The following is a 17,055-nucleotide window of genomic DNA, read 5'->3' on the forward strand; positions in this document are numbered from 1 at the left end:
TCTTTGGAGTAAAGTTTCAGGGCCCACACAACTGTGGTCAGCTAACAACAGCTACGGGGAATTTCTGCTTCTGTATCACAACTCATGGACTTGTTGGGTTTGGCCCAGAGGGAGGAAAAGAAAAATGCACATTTCACTTATTTAACAGGTGTTTATAATACCTACGGATGTGTCAACTTCCGGGAAGCCTCCTGCCAGATGTGGCCCGAACAGGGGACAAACGACGAAGAGAATCTCTCCACAGGGCGCGGGTCTCAGAGAGAAGCTGGAGGAGGAAAAACCGAAGCCCCCAAACGAGAAAAAGCCAGCGCCAGCTAAAGACATCAACGCTCGCCGTCCTCTCAGGTCCTACGCCCGCGCCCTGAGCGACGCTACGGTGCCCGTGATGGCGCATGCTCCCTGAGCTGCACCCCCCGCACGCGCATCGGCGCCTGCGCAGCGACGCTTTCGCCTCACCCGACTCCACTCCTGCCGGGTTAGGGCGTTGTTGGCTTTTAGGGTGTGGGGTCGGGTGCCTTGTGGCACCAGCTGTGTGGTACTTGCCAGTTACCCCATAGGCGGTGTTCTGGCCTAGAGTGAAAGGTGAATTCACAGACTTTTTAATGCAGTGTATTTTGAGACGCTCAGACGCGTCCGTCCTGCGGCGGCCCTCCTAGAGGGATCTGGAAAGCTGTTCATGGGGGAATTTTAATCTTGTTTGGAAGCAGCCCCGCCCAGGACTTCTTTTTATCCAACTACCCAGGAGGTGTCGGACACCTCAGAAATACCCCTTATTTGTCTTCCATAGGAAGCTGAATTACAAAGTTGGGTAATACTTTGAAGAAAGGAAAGAAGAAAGGAAAACTTAGCGTGCGTGCGCGCGCGCGCGCGCGCGCGCGCGCACACACACACACACACACACACACACACGTTTACCTATACACAGAATAATCTCGAAGAATGGACCAGCAACTGCTAACTGATCATCTCAGGGGACAAGAGACTGGGTGGGTGAAGGACACGGGCAAGAGAAATGTTTTTGGTTTTTTGTTTGCATCCTCTGAAATTGCCCAGTGTTCATGTATTTTTTTAAATGTTTGAGTATTTCCTTGACTCCTCTATCAAAATGTAGACACAAAGTTGGAAGTTTAAGAAGTCTGAGTAGAAATCAGTAAACTGGTTAGAATTATATGCACATGTTAAGATAAAACGTCTTGTGTAAACCACCAAGTCTTCCTGTATAGTTCTGGACAGAGATATTTTGGGGGTTGGGGCCAGGGGGGTATAGGAAAAGAGGAACCGGGTACTTTTGGAAAATTATTGGCATTGGCGGCATACAGGAAACATACCTTTATCATCTCAATTGTTTTATGTTCCCTCTGGATTTGACAAAGAAATTTAAAAGGTAAATTCTAGTGGGAACTCACTAAATATGGACTTTTGATGTTTATTTTTGTAAAGGAAATTGAAGGGGTGTGACTGGCAGGGTTGAGACCTGAAGTTCCTCTTCTAGATAAGGAAAATTTCTCTTAGCGAGTAATCTCCAGACTGATTATTGTATACCCCTGCCCCCAACCTTGCAAGATAACTTCATGCTTCCTCCTCTAAGGGAGGTCATGAGGAAAAAAACTAGTCAATTGGGCATAAGAGGATTTGCAGGCAAGAGGCCCATAATGAAAGACATCTCATACCTCTCATTCCCTGGGTCAACTTAACCCCTTCAGTTTCATTCATCAGTGAGTGGTTACTGGATCTAGAGCATAGGAATCCAGCACCAGAGATTTGGAGTTCCAAAAAGTAGGAAGTGGGAAGTCAAAGGCCAGAGGTTTATAATGTTGCTTCTTAGTTTGCCTTGTTTTTAAGTAGGAAGCCAAAAGTTGAACTCCTAAATAAGATGTTTCAGGAATAGTGTTTCTTAAGTAATGCCCAATGTCAGTACATTGACAAAGAAATAAATGAAGCCTAGAATGCGTCAATCAGACTGAACAATGAACAGCACCTGGAAATAGGAATTCCCCACAGAGGAGAAAAACCACATCACAAAAGAGCATACTTAGTAAAATTTATTTTTTTAAAAAAAGAAAACAATAATTTATGCCCTTGGCAAAATAAAGGATCTTGTCAATATAAATGTTTCTTAGAAAACATATGAAAAGATAATATAATATATATATCAATAAATCAATATTAACCTTACAGAAAAAGCAATGATTCCGTAAAAATGATAAGTGAGGATATTTCTGGCCCTTACACCACAGTATTTTGGGAAGGTCCTATGATTCCTCCTTTTTTTTTTTTCATATAGATGTGCCCTCATTTTAAGAAACCCTGATGTACACACATCTAAATTTAGAAAGTTCATTGATTAGCTTTAAATCAATAATTTGACTTATTTACGTATGTAGGTATGTAATACACCCCATGTGGGGCTGAAACTCATGATCCCAAGATCAGGAGTCACATGCTCTACCGACTGAGCCAGCCAGGTGCCCTGTACAATCAATAATTCTTTTTAAAAAATCAACAAGAAAGTTTCTGTAAGGGACCCTTCAAATTAGAAAATTTTCCTACCGTGTTTAAAATATAATTAACCAAATATATGTGTCCCCAACTTCTTTCGTTATAGTTCTATTGCATCAAGCAAGGTATACCTGAAGTGAAGCAGTAACAGAGTTGGGCCTCAGACCTGAGTGGAAAGAGTGTGCTTTTACTTATAGCATGAGGAAATGTTTGGGGGCACAAATTCTCTCAATCTTTTATTTCTCTCATCATGAGCTTTTTTAACTTTGCTTGTCTCTACCACTTTCTGGTAAATTTTGCTCACCTAGTACTCTCAGGGAAAAAGGAGGAAGTCATACAGGAGGGGGCAGATTCATGAATTAGTGAGTCACTCCAGCAGAGCAGAGTGAGAGGAGATTCTGGGATTCGGCATGTGTCCGTGGACATAGTTGGGGGAAAGCAGGAGCAATTCTGAACCCTTGATATGCTTTTGAGGCTCCTCTCCCAGTAGGGGCACCTGATTCCTCTTGAGGAATCACAACGCCCAGTCCAGCCCTCCCCGGATGGGACACATACTCAAGAGAATGGACTTGGGCCTATTTGTCACACTCCTCCTGGCTCCCTTCAGCACAATGGTAGTGCAGCTCACAAAACTCCTGGATCCGGCTACAGGCCTCCAGCATCATCACTTTGGGGACCGTGATTACCACTCGGAAGAAATTCGGGTACTCGAAGCACTGCAGAAATAAGAGCCTGTTATTTTTGTAGCAATTGAATCTGGTACTAAACCTCCCTAAAATGACCAGGGTCCTAATCAGCAGGAAGCAGTGATGTCATTGACTCAGAGCTGTCAGTTTGCTCAGTTCCACCATGGGAGGTGAAATGAAATGGGGTCACTTATGTCAGGGCGTTTTAAAATGGACCCAGGAGGTTATTAAGGAGATGGACTTTAGGCAGTGAATGGTGAATCCATGAACTTTTAAGCCACATAGACTTTTAAACCACAAATCTTCCAAGGACTCAGCCAGAATCCTTATTTACTCCTTCCTGCAACTTGCTATAGTAAGAGTGTTTGCTCAGTGATAGCCTTAGTAACAAATTATATTCAGCCAAGATTAGTTTTCTGCCACGAATCAATCAAAATTCTATAAACAATAAATACAAGCATTTCCTTTTGTCTTTAAAAACCCTTGACTTTTGTTCCAGGGGGATGGGGAGGGTGGGGAGTAGAAGGACACTATTTGGATTTCTGTCTAAATCTGTGTTCCCCGAATTCCAATTCTGAGACACCAAATAAATGTTTTTGTTTTATTTTGGTTCTGCTTCTTTTCTCAGTTGACACCATCATTGAGGTGCTAAGTCTATAACAGTTAATTTGTCTTGAAAGGGACTTGTGGGACAGGCTTGTTTCCCCTCACCTAAAATGTTCAACCACAACTTTTATCCCCAGTACAGATGGGATAATGATGGGGGAGAAACACATCTTAAATCAAGGCCATGAGACACATCAGTTTAAATCTTATCAAATGAGAATACACTTTGTTGGGGCAAAAAAAAAAATCAGGTTAAAGACCAGCTCAGGGAGAGCTCCTGAGGCTCTAGAAAACAGTTGAGAATGTCCTGAGAGAGACACAAGCACTCACCGTTGCTGGGAGGCAGTGGACTGATTGCTCAGCAACTAAGCGCTCCGTGAACTCCACATCGTTCTCAAATTCTGGGAAATGTTCCATCTCAATTCCAACCTATACCAATAACAGGGAGAGGCAAATTTATCAGAAGGAGGGAAAACAGACCAACTCCCTATGCTAGAAATTAAGGTAGGGACTGCTCTACAAAGTATCTTGGAACTCCACTACTGAAAACTAAGAGTTCTAACACTTATGAGGTCATGGAATTTTTCGTAGGGAAGAGAGAATTATATTTATATTAATATTTAAGTTTTTTGAAGACTTCCTTTCTGGATGATGATAAATGAGAGCTGCAAACAGAATGCCAGTATTTCTCCAAAGAGCATTACAGGCCAGGCAATTCTTGATTGCATGGAACAATCCCACCTATTGCAAGATACTTAGTATCCCCAGTCCACAAAATGCCAAGAGCATCCCCCCACACCAGCCACAAGGCATTCTGCAAACAAACAAAACTCCCATATATTCCCAAACACCCCTAGGGAACCAGTATCATTCCTAGTTGAAGTACAATGGTGTGGAAAGCCTCTTATTTGTGTCTTTTCTTTTTCTTATTTGTATCTTCTATCTTCCCTGTATCTACCCATAAAATGATTTTCTGAATCAAGGAATTAAGTCATTTTAAAGGGTGTTTTGTTGTTGTTGTTGTTGTTTAACACTGAGGTTAAATCATGTTAGTGGGCAATTCAGAATAAGGAATTCCTAAACTGCCTGCCGGGAAGCTCAGGTGGTTGTCTTTGTGAGTGCTGCAGACCGGCTTCTGTTTGCCCTATACCAACTACCCGCCACCCACATACTTACCATGAGGTACATGGCCCCGGAAGGACGGACTGGCTGGAGTCCAGGGATGGCAGCCAATGCCCCATAGCAAAGATCAGCATTGGACTGTAAGAGGAGGCAGGAAGATGTCAAGGGACAAAATTTAAGTGAAAGAAAACCAAGTCATTAAAAGTAGAGCCCACACCGAAGGCAGGGAACCTAAGTTTGCTCTGCTGGGATAAAGGGTCAACAAGAAAAAGTCTTATCCCGGGAAGCTTTCAACCAGGAGCCGAGTGAAGTGCCAGAAATGAGAGAAATGTCAGGGTGGCCGGTTACACGGAGGCCACCTCCTGATTTGGAAGCCCCGTAATGGAACAATGCTCCAGAAATGAGGACCCGTTATCCCCAATTCCACTGGTAACTTTCCCCGACTGCCAGAGTGGAAGTCCACAGGCTGCGCTTACCTTCAGGAGGCTCAGGGTGTTGTGGTAGAACTCCTGAGGGGTGCGCTGCAGGATGCTTTTCAGAGCTCCCTGGACAACCGTGCAGGGTCCCAGGATCCGCTGACTCAGCTTCACCAGCCCATCTCGGATCTAAAGTGCCCCGGCAAACAGGTTATTTAGCCTTCCTTAAGCATTCCAGCGTTGGGGATTCTTGTTCTGACCATTCTTTTCATCAGGCTTTACATCTCTGAAGAAGTGATGGTGCCTAGTGGCATTCTTGGATTAGACCACTTGGGTTTTAGCCCAGCTCTGTCACATACCTCCGGTATGACTCTGGGCAAATGACACAACGTCTTAGTGCCTCACTTTTCTCAGCCATAAAAGGTAGATGATACTAATCCTGGCCTCATCGGGTTGCAGGGAGGATTAAATTAAAATGATGTATTTTGAACATTGGCACATCGTAAGCCTCCAGATAATACCAGGGATCATTACTGCTATTGTTTCCCTTTTTGCAGTCTGAAAACTAGAGGCGGATGGAACTTCTTCACAGAGCCAGGTATAGGAAAACCGAGTTTTGGAAAGGAATAACTAGTACCCTCTTTACCAGCATTTTTCCAGACACCCAGAACTACAGGACCAAGGAGAAGGGGGAAAAAAAAACAACACTACAACAACAACAACAAAATCACCTCCTAACCACTGCGTGCAAAGTAAATATATACATATATACTAAATTAGAAGTACCATTTCACCAAATTGTTCTTACCTCGTTGCCAAAAATGTCTCTTCGGTCATGAATGAGGATCCAACCCAACCTCCAGCCAGGAACCAGCCAGCGCTTGGCCAGGCCTCCACAGGACAGGATGGGCACATTGCTGCTGAGGGTGGCCAGAGGCTCAAATGTGGAATCCGAAAACACCTGAGGAAGGAGATGCTTGTTAGAGTTGTCTCCTGGCTTACTTTCCTCCAGATCCCATGCCTCCCACCCTTTACCTTGTATAACTAGGGACCGGGCATTGGATTTCTGGGCTCATCCTACCCCAAAGCATGAATGGGAGCCCAAGAGGCTTCAAAGGAGACTGTCCCAAGATATTTAACCTAGTGTCTGGTCTGGATTCAAGGAAGCCTACAATGAGGACACTGACTCCGGCCCAGGACTATGTATATGTATAACTCAGTGAAGCTTGCTCTAGGGAATGAATGCCTGTTGGAATTAGGAATCTAAAAGTAAAATAGGGGCCCACAACTGTTTGTCTGAAATTCCTGGGCCCATTTTTGTTGCAGAATGCAAAATTTTTTGGATTTTGGAGACGTTATGTAGCACATGCATCATATATTACATAACACCCCGAAGGCAGTCGGGAACAGCACTCCTAATCAAGCATATTAACATTTCTCTCCCTTTCCCTACATTTTTGACAAATATATAGATCTGTAAGTGAGATGCATCAAAAACCTTCAAATATCTTTGTATCAGGTCAAGTCAGGTTTTTCCAACAAATGAATTTCAAAAATCTTCAGATTTTCAGCTTTTTGGACTTTGGAAAATTGGCTAAGGTGTCGTAGATCTATATGTATGCTTTTTTAAGGTGGGGGGAGGAGAGGTAGAGGGAGAGGGAAAGAGACCATCTCAAGCAGGCTCCACACCCAATGTGGAGCCTGACACAGGACTCCATCTCACAAAACTGAGATCACAACTTGAGCTAAAATCAAGAGTCAGACGCTTAACCGACGGAGCCACCCAGACACCCCGATCTATTTATACTTTTAAGAGTGCAAGGATACTGATTTGCTGTACTGAAATGATTAGGAATTACAGAATTACTTCTGGTTATTCTAGATGCTAAGGGTCCCATGAAATAATCTGGAATTGAGATTACTGTAGTGATATATCCTGCTCAAGACTTACCATGTCTCCATAGATCTCATCAGCTAAGATGGGTACGCACTGCCTTGCAGCCACTGAAAAGAACAGAAATGGGCTGAAATCATTTACTGTGAATTGCCTTAGCAATTAACATTCACCTGGACCTGTTTTATTTTGCATTCCATGTTTGTGTGTTTTGTTTTCCTCTTTAAGAACTATATACTCTTCTTATACTCTTCTAGGGTACAGAGCCTACATTTTCCACTTAATCAACTGGATATTTCAAACCCTCCCTTCCACATATGGGAATGGTACAGGGGCAAGTGTTGCCTTTTTCCCCTTGTAGACAAGTCCTACCTTTCCAGTGGCATGTTATTCACTGGGAAACCCCGTGGAGCTCCCCCATTTCCATCCTCAGCTTAGAATGGATTCTTTTCTCATTCCAGGAAACAGATAAAGGATTCCATACCCATATCTGCTCCTGTCAAATGAAGTCTGATGGACTTACCAGCCAGAATTTTCTGGAGATGACTTCTACTGAACACTGACCCACAGGGGTTTGACGGATTGTTAACGATGAGACAAGCTGTCTTTTCATCAATCAGAGATTCCAGTTGTTTCAAGTCAATTTCCCAAGACTTCTCTGGCTAGGGAGGAAGAAAGGGTGAGACCAAGATGATTCTGAAAAATTTAGGGGTAACATTCACCTAACACTGTCTTCTAAATAAAATGTGTTTGTGGCCTCTACCACCCACTTCCAGATCTTTCTGTGCTAAGATAATTGTCATATATTATTATGACATAATAATTGAGCACTTGAGTCTAAAATTAAAAAGTTGTTTACCAATAAATTGTAGAGTTTGACCTCAATTCCCATCGATTCAGCCAAAGTCCTGTAGAGAGAGAAACCAGGTCTCGGAACTAGGATGTTTTGTCCTGGGTTGGCCAACACAGCTAAACAAAGTTCAATAGCCTGACTGCAGCCACTAGTCAGAATGACATCCTGAAAACAAATAAAAGGCTCACTTTGTTAGGAGCTCCAACAGCAATAGAAGAAAAGAGATTATCCAATGGGTGAGTAGCAAGCAATAATAAACTCATTTTTACAAGTTCTAAGTGAAGTAGTAAAGGACTGTACTAAGCCAAAATTAAAAGAAATTAATGTTTATGTATATCCATATCTAAATGTTGAAAATGTTGACCACTTAAAAGACGTAAATTACTTGGGGCGCCTGGGTGGCTCTGTTGGTTAAACATCTGGCTCTTGATTTCAGCTCAGGTCATGATCTCAGGGTCATGGGATCCAGCCCCAAATCACGCTCCTCACTCAGCAGAGAGTCTGCTTGAGATTCTCTCTTTCCCTCTTCCTCTGCCCCTCCCTGCTCTTTCTCTCTCTCTCTCTAAACTAAATAAATAAATCTTTTTTTTTTTTAAAGAAGTAAATGACTTTAAAAAGGACATAGCAGCTGTGATCCATGAGAGATCATTTTGACCTTGGACTTTTTCACTTGGCTAGTTATTTTGACCAGAAATTTAAAGCCTGACTCTTCTCTGAAATATAGACTGAGGGCACCTCTTATGTTAAGAAATATCAACCATGCAGAGTAGACAATAGAGGGAGAGGGACATTTAAACGTGGCACTGCCATCACTTTGATATGTCATAGTACCTTGATCTTCCCAAATGAGTGGACTTCAGGTGAATGAGGGAAGCTACAAATTTAAGAAAAGATCCTATTGGTAAAATTTTTTAAAATGTTACTTATTTGGTGTTCATGAATTATTGTTTTTTAATGATCTTTTGTGAAAAATCAAATATAGGGGGACCTCAGAGTCCTTTGAGGCTCCTTAAGACAGGAGACCACATAAGTTGTATGCAACATCATCATCATATTGTAATGACATTAAATATAATCATGGATTAGGGGATGCCTGGGTGGCTCAGTCAGTTAAGCATCTGCCTTCAGCTCAGGTCATGATCTCAGGGTCCTGGGATCAAGCCCTGCATCAGGCTCCCTGCTCAGCAGGGAGTCTGCTTCTCCCTCTCCCTCTGCCTGCCACTCCCCCTGTTTGTGCTTGCTTGCGCTCTCTCTCTCTCTCTGACAAATAAATAAAGAAAATATTTAAATATATATATATAAAATCATGGATTAGCATCTTCATTATATGAGAAGTCCTCAAATTGCCAAAGGGAAATTCTCCACACCTTTTTTTCCCCCTGAACCCCTCATTCCTTGTGGGACAGAAACAAGGAAGAAGATACAGATTGCCCAATACTGCTTCAGAGCTGATACATTGTCTAAGACTTACCTTAGCTTCCAGGGGTGCCTCCGGCCGGTGGTAGTAACAAGCAATCTCCTCCCGACTGGATAAGTAGCCTGAAAGTGTAGAAGGGAGAAGCTGACTACTATGCCTGAGAGCCAAGAGGGCTTCCGGCGACCTTCTGCTCCTGCTTAGAGCACGTGCTATCCAGGTTAGCTCTCAGCCACCATAGAGAAAGGAAATTGACTTTATGTTTTACATTTTTATAATAAGTTGAAATGTATGGGAGCTCCTGGACAGCTCAGTCAGTTAAGCATCTGCCTTCGTCTCAGGTCATGATCCTGAAGTCCTGGGACTGAGCACCACATCAGGCTTCCTGCTCAGCGGGGAGTCTGCTTCTCCCTCTCCCTCTGCCCTGCTCCTGCTCTCTCTCTCTGTCTCAGTCTCTCTCTCAAATAAATAAATAAAATCTTAAAAAAAAATCTCAAATGTATGATTAATAACAAGGAGAACTCTCCAAACTATAAAATACTCTGCACCATCTTGGTTATTGTGATTATGTTTTATTTTTCATTTAAAAAAAAAAAAGCAGGATTCAGATTATTTCTAAATCCCTTCCAGGCACTATATGTTTTGAAAAGTTATAGTCAATGCATTCAATACACTGGGTCCCTTTTAGGTTTTTTAGATCATATGATATACCTATTGGTGGTTTTGCACAATATTTTTCTTTGACATTCTATTCCTGAACAATATTTCCAAATGTTGGCTTACAAACATGAAGTAGAGTTACCATCATATAAATTATGTTTTACAAAATTGCTTTCCAAAAAGATTCCACCTCCAATCAGAAAGTCCAGATGCACTATTTCATAATGTTACACTTAATAAAAATAAATGTCCTAAAGTTATACAAATCAGCACTTCCTAAGTATTCCTAAGGAAGAGCATTTTATTAGATATACATTATGATCTGTATTTATTTTGGCATGAAATGTTCATATCCTTTGAATATCTGTCACATGGAGAATTGGTTCTGGTTTTTCAGGTTGAATCAGTTCCCTAATACTTTGGGTATAAAAGTTATAAACTTGTTTTATAATCACATTTTGGTCTTTTTTTTTTTTTTAGATTTTATTTATTTATTTGACAGAGAGAGAGAGAGAGAGTGATCACAAGTAGGCAGAGAGGCAGGCAGAGAGAGGAGAAACAGGCTCCCTGCTGAGCAGAGAGCCCAACATGGGGCTTGATGCCAGGACCCTGAGATCATGACCTGAGCCAAAGGCAGAGGCTTAACCAACTGAGCCACCCAGGCTCCCCCCCTTTTTTTTTTATTTTTGTTGTATGAAACTTTATAAAGTATAAAAAACAAACCTAAAAGTTTTGTCTCTCAGACCTCTCTGAAGTATTTTTAAAATTCTATTTTATGGGGCACCTGGGTGGCTCAGTGGGTTACAGCGTCTGCCTTCAGCTCAGGTCATGATCCCAGGGTCATGGGATCGAGCCCTGCATTGGGCTCTCTGCTTTGCAGGAAGCCTGCTTCCTCCTCTCTCTCTGCCTGCCTCTCTGCCTACTTGTGATCTCTCTGTCAAATAAATAAATAAAAACTTTAAAAATAAATAAATAAAATTCTATTGTAGTGGGGCACCTGGGTGGCTCAGTCGGTTAAGCCTCTGCCTTTGGCTCAGGTCATGATCCCAGGGTCTTAGGATTGAGCCCCACATCGGGCTCTCTGCTCAGCAAGGAGCCTAATTCTCTCTCTCCCTCTACCTGCTGCTCCCCCACTTCTGCTCTCTCTCTGTCAAATAAATAAAATCTTTTAAAAAAATTCTATTTTAGCATGAAACTGGATTTGTATTCTACATTAGAAATATGTAATTATGTCTTGGCTCTGTGACAACATGGATGGACCTAGAGGGTATTAGGTCAAGTGAAATAAGTCAGATTGAGAAAGACAAATTCACTTACATGTCAAATTGAAAAAGCAAACAAATGAACGAACAAACAAGCAAGCAAAAGCTAAATCAGACCTAGAAATACAGAGAATGAACTGATGGCTACCAGAGGGAGACAGGCTGGAGGATGGGCAAAAATGGGTGAATGGGACAAGGGGATCCAGTTATGAAACGAGTAAGTTACGAGGATAAAAGGCACAGTACGAGGAATATAGTCAATGATACTGTAATAGTGGTATATGGAGACAGATGGTTGCTACGCTGTGGTGAGCCCAGCATGAAATGCAGAGATGTTGAATCACTATGTTGGACACCTGAAACTAAGATAACATTGTATGTCAACTGTATTCAAATAAAAAATAAAAATAATTTTAGAAAAGAATATGTTGCTAGGTGTACATAATAGAGAGATGTGCGACCCTGAAATAAAGCCAAAGGATCACTGATTTTATTACAATGCTTAATGTGGAAATGTTTAATACATGGAGACAGTTAAACATAAATGAGAATAGGAATGGTTAAAATGGGTGAAGGGGTCAACTGTATGGTGACGGACAGTAACCAGACTTGTGGTGATCACTTTGTAGTATATAAAGTTATTATATTGTATAGCTGTACATCTGAAACTTATATTTTAAAACCACCTACATAGGAATAATTCTTTCTGTCAGAAAGAACCTTCTCATCTTCAGGAGGAAAACCCCTTCTTTATATTCTAGTTTGTTTTTATCTCTTTCACCCGAGACATTTAAAACTGCATTTGAATGTGGTTAGAACCCTAGTTAAAATAACCGTCATATGTATGGAGAAGGGGAAATAAAGCCAAGAAGCTATTTACATATGCATTAAGTAAATTAATTTAGGACCTGGAGGGCTCAGTAAACAAGCAGCTGCAATGACACCCAAGGCCTTCCTATTAGAATTAGCAATGATAGGATAGGAGTGCTATTTGAGAAAGAAGGAAGCTTAGCGGGCTCCGCGTGCCAAAGGAAGCCAGGAGAGAAGCTGGACCTTGCTGGCTGTGTTTAAGCATTCTGAGATCGCCCTCCCCAAATCCAAACAACCACTGCATTTTAGCCTTTCCTTGGGAACTGTGCATCAAGGAAGCAAGGAGAACCGCTAGAAATTTATTCCTTATAGAAGGGCACTAAAGATTTGGAAGCCACTGGTTAGAGTCTCAGGAGAAGCTTACCAATGGAGGGGGCATAGCCATTATATTTCCCCGAGTCCAGGGCATCTTTCATGGCTTGGGTAACTTCAGGGTCTGTAGGCAGGTTTCCAAACACAGTAGGGTCCCCTTTTCATGGGAGAAAAGAAAGAGCCACCGAGATGTTACTCTTCCATGCCCAGTGCTCAGACACCCCCTCTACTCCCATCTTCTCCAACCAGCTGTAAGGATGACGGTGAGAACAACAGTGATCGCCCCTCACCCAAGAGCCTCCAACTCACCAATCGACAGAGCAATCATGGTTTTGTCTGGATTTGGCTTCACCTTCATGCTGTCCACGATGGCCCGGATGGGATTGAAAGTTTTGTTGGACATGTCTGAAGGCTTCACTGACCATCTGGCCTTCCTGCCTTTCCTTTTTTCTGGTAAGGAGCTTCTCCCACCAATGTTGACATGCATATCCAGAACGGAGGGGAGGCTGCTGTTGCCGTTCATCTGAATCACATACGGGTCCATCACTCGTGGAGCCTATGGGAAAAAGGAGGTCCCTGTGACTCTACCAACAGAGCGCCATCCCGAGGGGCCATATTTGGACCTACAAATCAGGGTGATTTCACTAAGCATCTCTTTTCAAACTGCCTTCTTTTGCCAAATTTCTCATGCTTTCTCATGAATGAGGGGAATTTTAAGACCTTCTGCTGAGATAGAAGACAAAGCAAGAACCCACTGTATAACATTAGCAAAGACCGTTCCATTGAATACTTATCTACTGTGAGATTTGCTGTGTGCAACCCTAATGCCTGTAAAATTTTAACAGCTCTTGGTGCAACTGAAGGGAAATGACATGAAAACTGTGAAACCGTCAAAGACTATGTGTTGCCTCCTTTCCAAGCAAAGCCTACCCAACAATCTCCCTAATGCTTCAATAGACCATGTCTTGCCCTCTGTAGAGAAAACCAGGAAAAATAATTCCACGTGGTTAGAAATTTAGCATTAATCTTGTCATTAGTAAAAATAAAGTCCTGTCCCATAATCATCTTACTGCCTGTGGAAAAAGAAGTCAATACATCATAGAGAAAAAAGCTTACATCCCAATTACCACCACCAGATTAGCTGAGGCTTGAGATTTTACCTTCCAGCTAAAGGAGAAACAGCCTCTAAGTAGAGGAACCTGGAAGCTCTCTTAGTGTCCTTCTTTCACAGGTCACAGTGACAACGGCCTCAGGTGCAGTTCTTGACTCCTGAAATAGTCTGCACAAATGGGCGTTGGGCCCAGAACTTTTGTGCTATTGGTTAGGGTGAGAACTAGGTGGCCAGCCCTCCCTCCCCTCCCCTCCTCATTTCTGAGGCTTCTCACCTCTAACCCTTCCCCCACCCCCACCAGCAAATCAGGAGTTTGTCCTCACTTCAGACATCTGGAATTTTCTGTGTTAACTCTTTCTGGACACTTTGTGAGACATCAGAGAGGACTGTCAGAGGAACAGTTATGATTACAGTCGGCAATTTTTATTAAATCTCTTTTGATACAAAACAACCCAGTAACAAGTTAACAGCACAGAAACGTGTAAGGTAAAAAGTGTGGGTCCTTCCTTGTACGCTGCTCTCTGTATGCTCTATTCTCGCTTCTAGGGGTAGGGAGTGGTAATGATTTGGCCATTTCTATCATTCACCAAGATGGATTAATAGGTAGGTAGGCAGATGATAAAATACATAGATACAAGGTAGATACACAGATACATAATTTCATAGGTTTTCAAAACACTGAAGGGATCAGGTTTACAACTTGTTCTGCAACCTGTTTCTTCACTTCCTACATCTTGTCCTCCTTTCCTGGTCCAGGAGGTTCTACTTCAAGTCACAACAAACTGGGCAGTTGAAGCAAAACAAGTCCGACTCAACAAATAGCTTAAACGACAGAAGGGTTCAAGGCAATTAAAACCTGAGCAATGTCATCTTGTCCTCTGAATTCTCCCTCATGTACTGGGTAAGGAGTTACTGGGAGAAAAAGATGTCGGTTGAGGTCTAAACAAAACAACTTCCCTAAACACACACAGCGGAAATCTCAGCATTCTGGCGAGCCTATGGAAAATACAGTCCATTCAAGGGTTAAGAGAAGCCTGGGGACTCCATGGCTGGCTCCTATCTGTTTATTTATTGGAAGACAAAGAGTTGTTACATAAGTTCTTTCTTCTCCATTTACTTTTGGGTGATTCAAGTCTCCAGGGGAGTTGAATAACCTTTTATTTTTCTGGACCTTTCTTCTCTTAGTGCTTTGAAGAACTTATCTAACACATTCCCTTCCCCAAACCAAAGAAGCAAGCATTCACTACCCAATCTTACCAGGGGAGCAGCAGAAGCATGAAGTAAGGACAGAAAGCCTGCCTGGTCAAAGAGAATTTTAGTTCTAAAGCTGGAAGCCAGGCACCCTGAGCTAGATACCCAGGGCTGCTCTGTTTCAAAAATGCAAACACACAGCCCTGTTCTTGCAACATCCAAAGACACAAAGAAGGAAAGGCCTGTCAGTTCTGTTATTTGGCAACCTACAGCAAAAAGCAAAGCCTACTTTGTTTTACTAAATGGTGGTTAAACATGGCACAGATAGACGTATACTTCACAGGATGGACAAGGGTTAGACTTTGCATACTTGCCAACACAATGAGAACACAGCATTGTTCCTAAAGCACACAGATTTTGTCAAGGGAGAAGACCTTTCTCTCCTAAATGCTTTTATTCCTCCACCACCTCTATTTGAAATACATGAGTATCAGAGAGCATTAGAAAAAATTAAAAGCATTTATAATTCCATCACCAGTCCTAACACATTAGTCTTTTTCCTCCCCCCAAAAGTTGGGAATTGTGTTCCATATCTTTTTTTTTTTTAATTGAGATAAAATTCGGGTAACAAAATATTCACTGGTTTCTTCATTTCAGAGTATAAGATTCAATGATTTCTGGTACACATTGTACATCACCACCATCTAACTCCAAAACATTTTCTTTTACTCTTACTTTTTTCAGTAGTTAAAACTGTCATATAGTAAATTCAAATAGAAATGTTTAAAAACTAAGCCATGAACACCTTTCCCCACAACTCCACCCCATAAAGATGGCTGCTTTAGTCATTTCTTGCATATCTTTAGTGTTTTCTGTTTCTTTTCTTTTCTTTTCTTTTTATAATTGAGAAAGAGAGAGCGTGAGAGAGACAGAGAGCACAGCTGGGAGGAATGACAGAGGGAGAGAGAGAAGCAGGCTCCCTGCTGAGCAAGGAGCCCCACATGGGGCTCAATCCCAGTACGCTGAGACCATGACTTGAGCTGAAGGCAGATGCTTATCCCACTGAGCCACAAGCCACCCGTGTTTTTGGTTTCTATACAATACTTATGTAGCTGGTTTTAAAGTTGTTTGAAAATCTGGATACTACATATTTGTGCTGTAGCTGCTCTGTCCCTTACTGTAGTCACTAGTCAAAAGCAGCTACTGAGGGACGCCTGGGTGGCTCAGTGGGTTAAAGCCTCTGCCTTCGGCTCAGGTCATGATCTCAGGGTCCTGGGATCAAGCCCCGCATCGGGCTCTCTGCTCAGCGGGGAGCCTGCTTCCTCCTCTCTCTCTGCCTGCCTCTCTGCCTACTTGTGATCTCTGTCAAATAAATAAATAAAATCTTTAAAAATAAATAAATAAAAAAATTTTAAAAAGCGGCTACTGAGTACTTAAAAGGTGGTTTGTCTACATTGAGAGGTGGTGTTGGTATAAAATACACATCAGGTTTTGAAGACATATAAAAATAATGCAAAGTAATTCATCAATAATTTTATATTGATTACATGCTTAAATATTTTGTATACATTGGGTCAAATAAAGTACACTATTAAAATTAATTTCACCTACTTCTTTTTACATTTTTAAGTACTTCTACTAGAAAATTTGAAATTACTATGTGGTTTGCATTGTGTCTATTGAATAAGGCTGTTCTTTTTTTTCATAAATCATTAAAATTTTTAAAATTTTATTTATCTTTTTAAATTCAACTAGCCAAGGTATAGTATATATCATTAGTTTTTGATATAATGTTCAATGATTCATTAGTTGAATAATGCTGTTCTATAGCTTGCCTTTTAAAAAATCTTAACATGTTGTCTTGACATCCTTTCCATTTCATACACGGAGATCAATTTCATTCCTTTTAATGGCTATATAGCATTCATTTAATCATTCTATTCTTGTTGACATGGGACAGATTCTCATTTTTTTCTCTTAAAATAAAGCATATTGAACACACTCATTAATAATGATCGAGAATTTTTATAAGTATCCTATAATGTGTGAGATAGTTTCCTAGAGGTAGAATCACATTTTGAATACTGATAGACCTACCAAACTGATCAGCTGATGGGCTGTAGAAAGAAGAGACGATATAGATATGTTATCTTGACAAC

The 17,055-nt window shown here is 41.6% G+C and overlaps 1 protein-coding gene across 1 annotated transcript; it reads right to left on the reverse strand.

Moving 5' to 3' along the window:
• Positions 1–2,027: 2,027 nt before the first annotated feature.
• Positions 2,028–13,870, reverse strand: TAT (tyrosine aminotransferase). Its single transcript, XM_080829281.1, has 12 exons — positions 13,755–13,870; positions 12,904–13,150; positions 12,647–12,751; positions 9,548–9,615; positions 8,083–8,241; positions 7,747–7,885; positions 7,281–7,333; positions 6,138–6,290; positions 5,390–5,518; positions 4,968–5,051; positions 4,122–4,220; positions 2,028–3,215 (listed from the first exon to the last, which is right to left on the reverse strand). The coding sequence occupies exons 2-12, from the start codon at positions 13,136–13,138 to the stop codon at positions 3,075–3,077; spliced, it is 1,365 nt and encodes a 454-aa protein (XP_080685407.1). The 5' UTR covers positions 13,139–13,150; positions 13,755–13,870; the 3' UTR covers positions 2,028–3,074.
• Positions 13,871–17,055: the final 3,185 nt, after the last annotated feature.

This window comes from Martes martes, assembly GCF_963455335.1.
Source record: "Martes martes genome assembly, chromosome: 17".
In the NCBI taxonomy this organism is placed as follows: domain Eukaryota; kingdom Metazoa; phylum Chordata; class Mammalia; order Carnivora; family Mustelidae; genus Martes; species Martes martes.

What these genes read in the sequence shown, in the direction of transcription:
- TAT (XM_080829281.1), bottom strand. Translation starts at nt 13,138, where the DNA reads ATGGACCCGTATGTGATTCAGATGAACGGCAACAGCAGCCTCCCCTCC. An exon ending in CATGATTGCTCTGTCGATTG is followed by an intron (nt 12,752 to 12,903) that starts GTGAGTTGGAGG and finishes TCCCATGAAAAG; the next exon opens with GGGACCCTACTGTGTTTGGA. An exon ending in ACACCCTGAGCCTCCTGAAG is followed by an intron (nt 5,052 to 5,389) that starts GTAAGCGCAGCC and finishes CTCCTCTTACAG; the next exon opens with TCCAATGCTGATCTTTGCTA.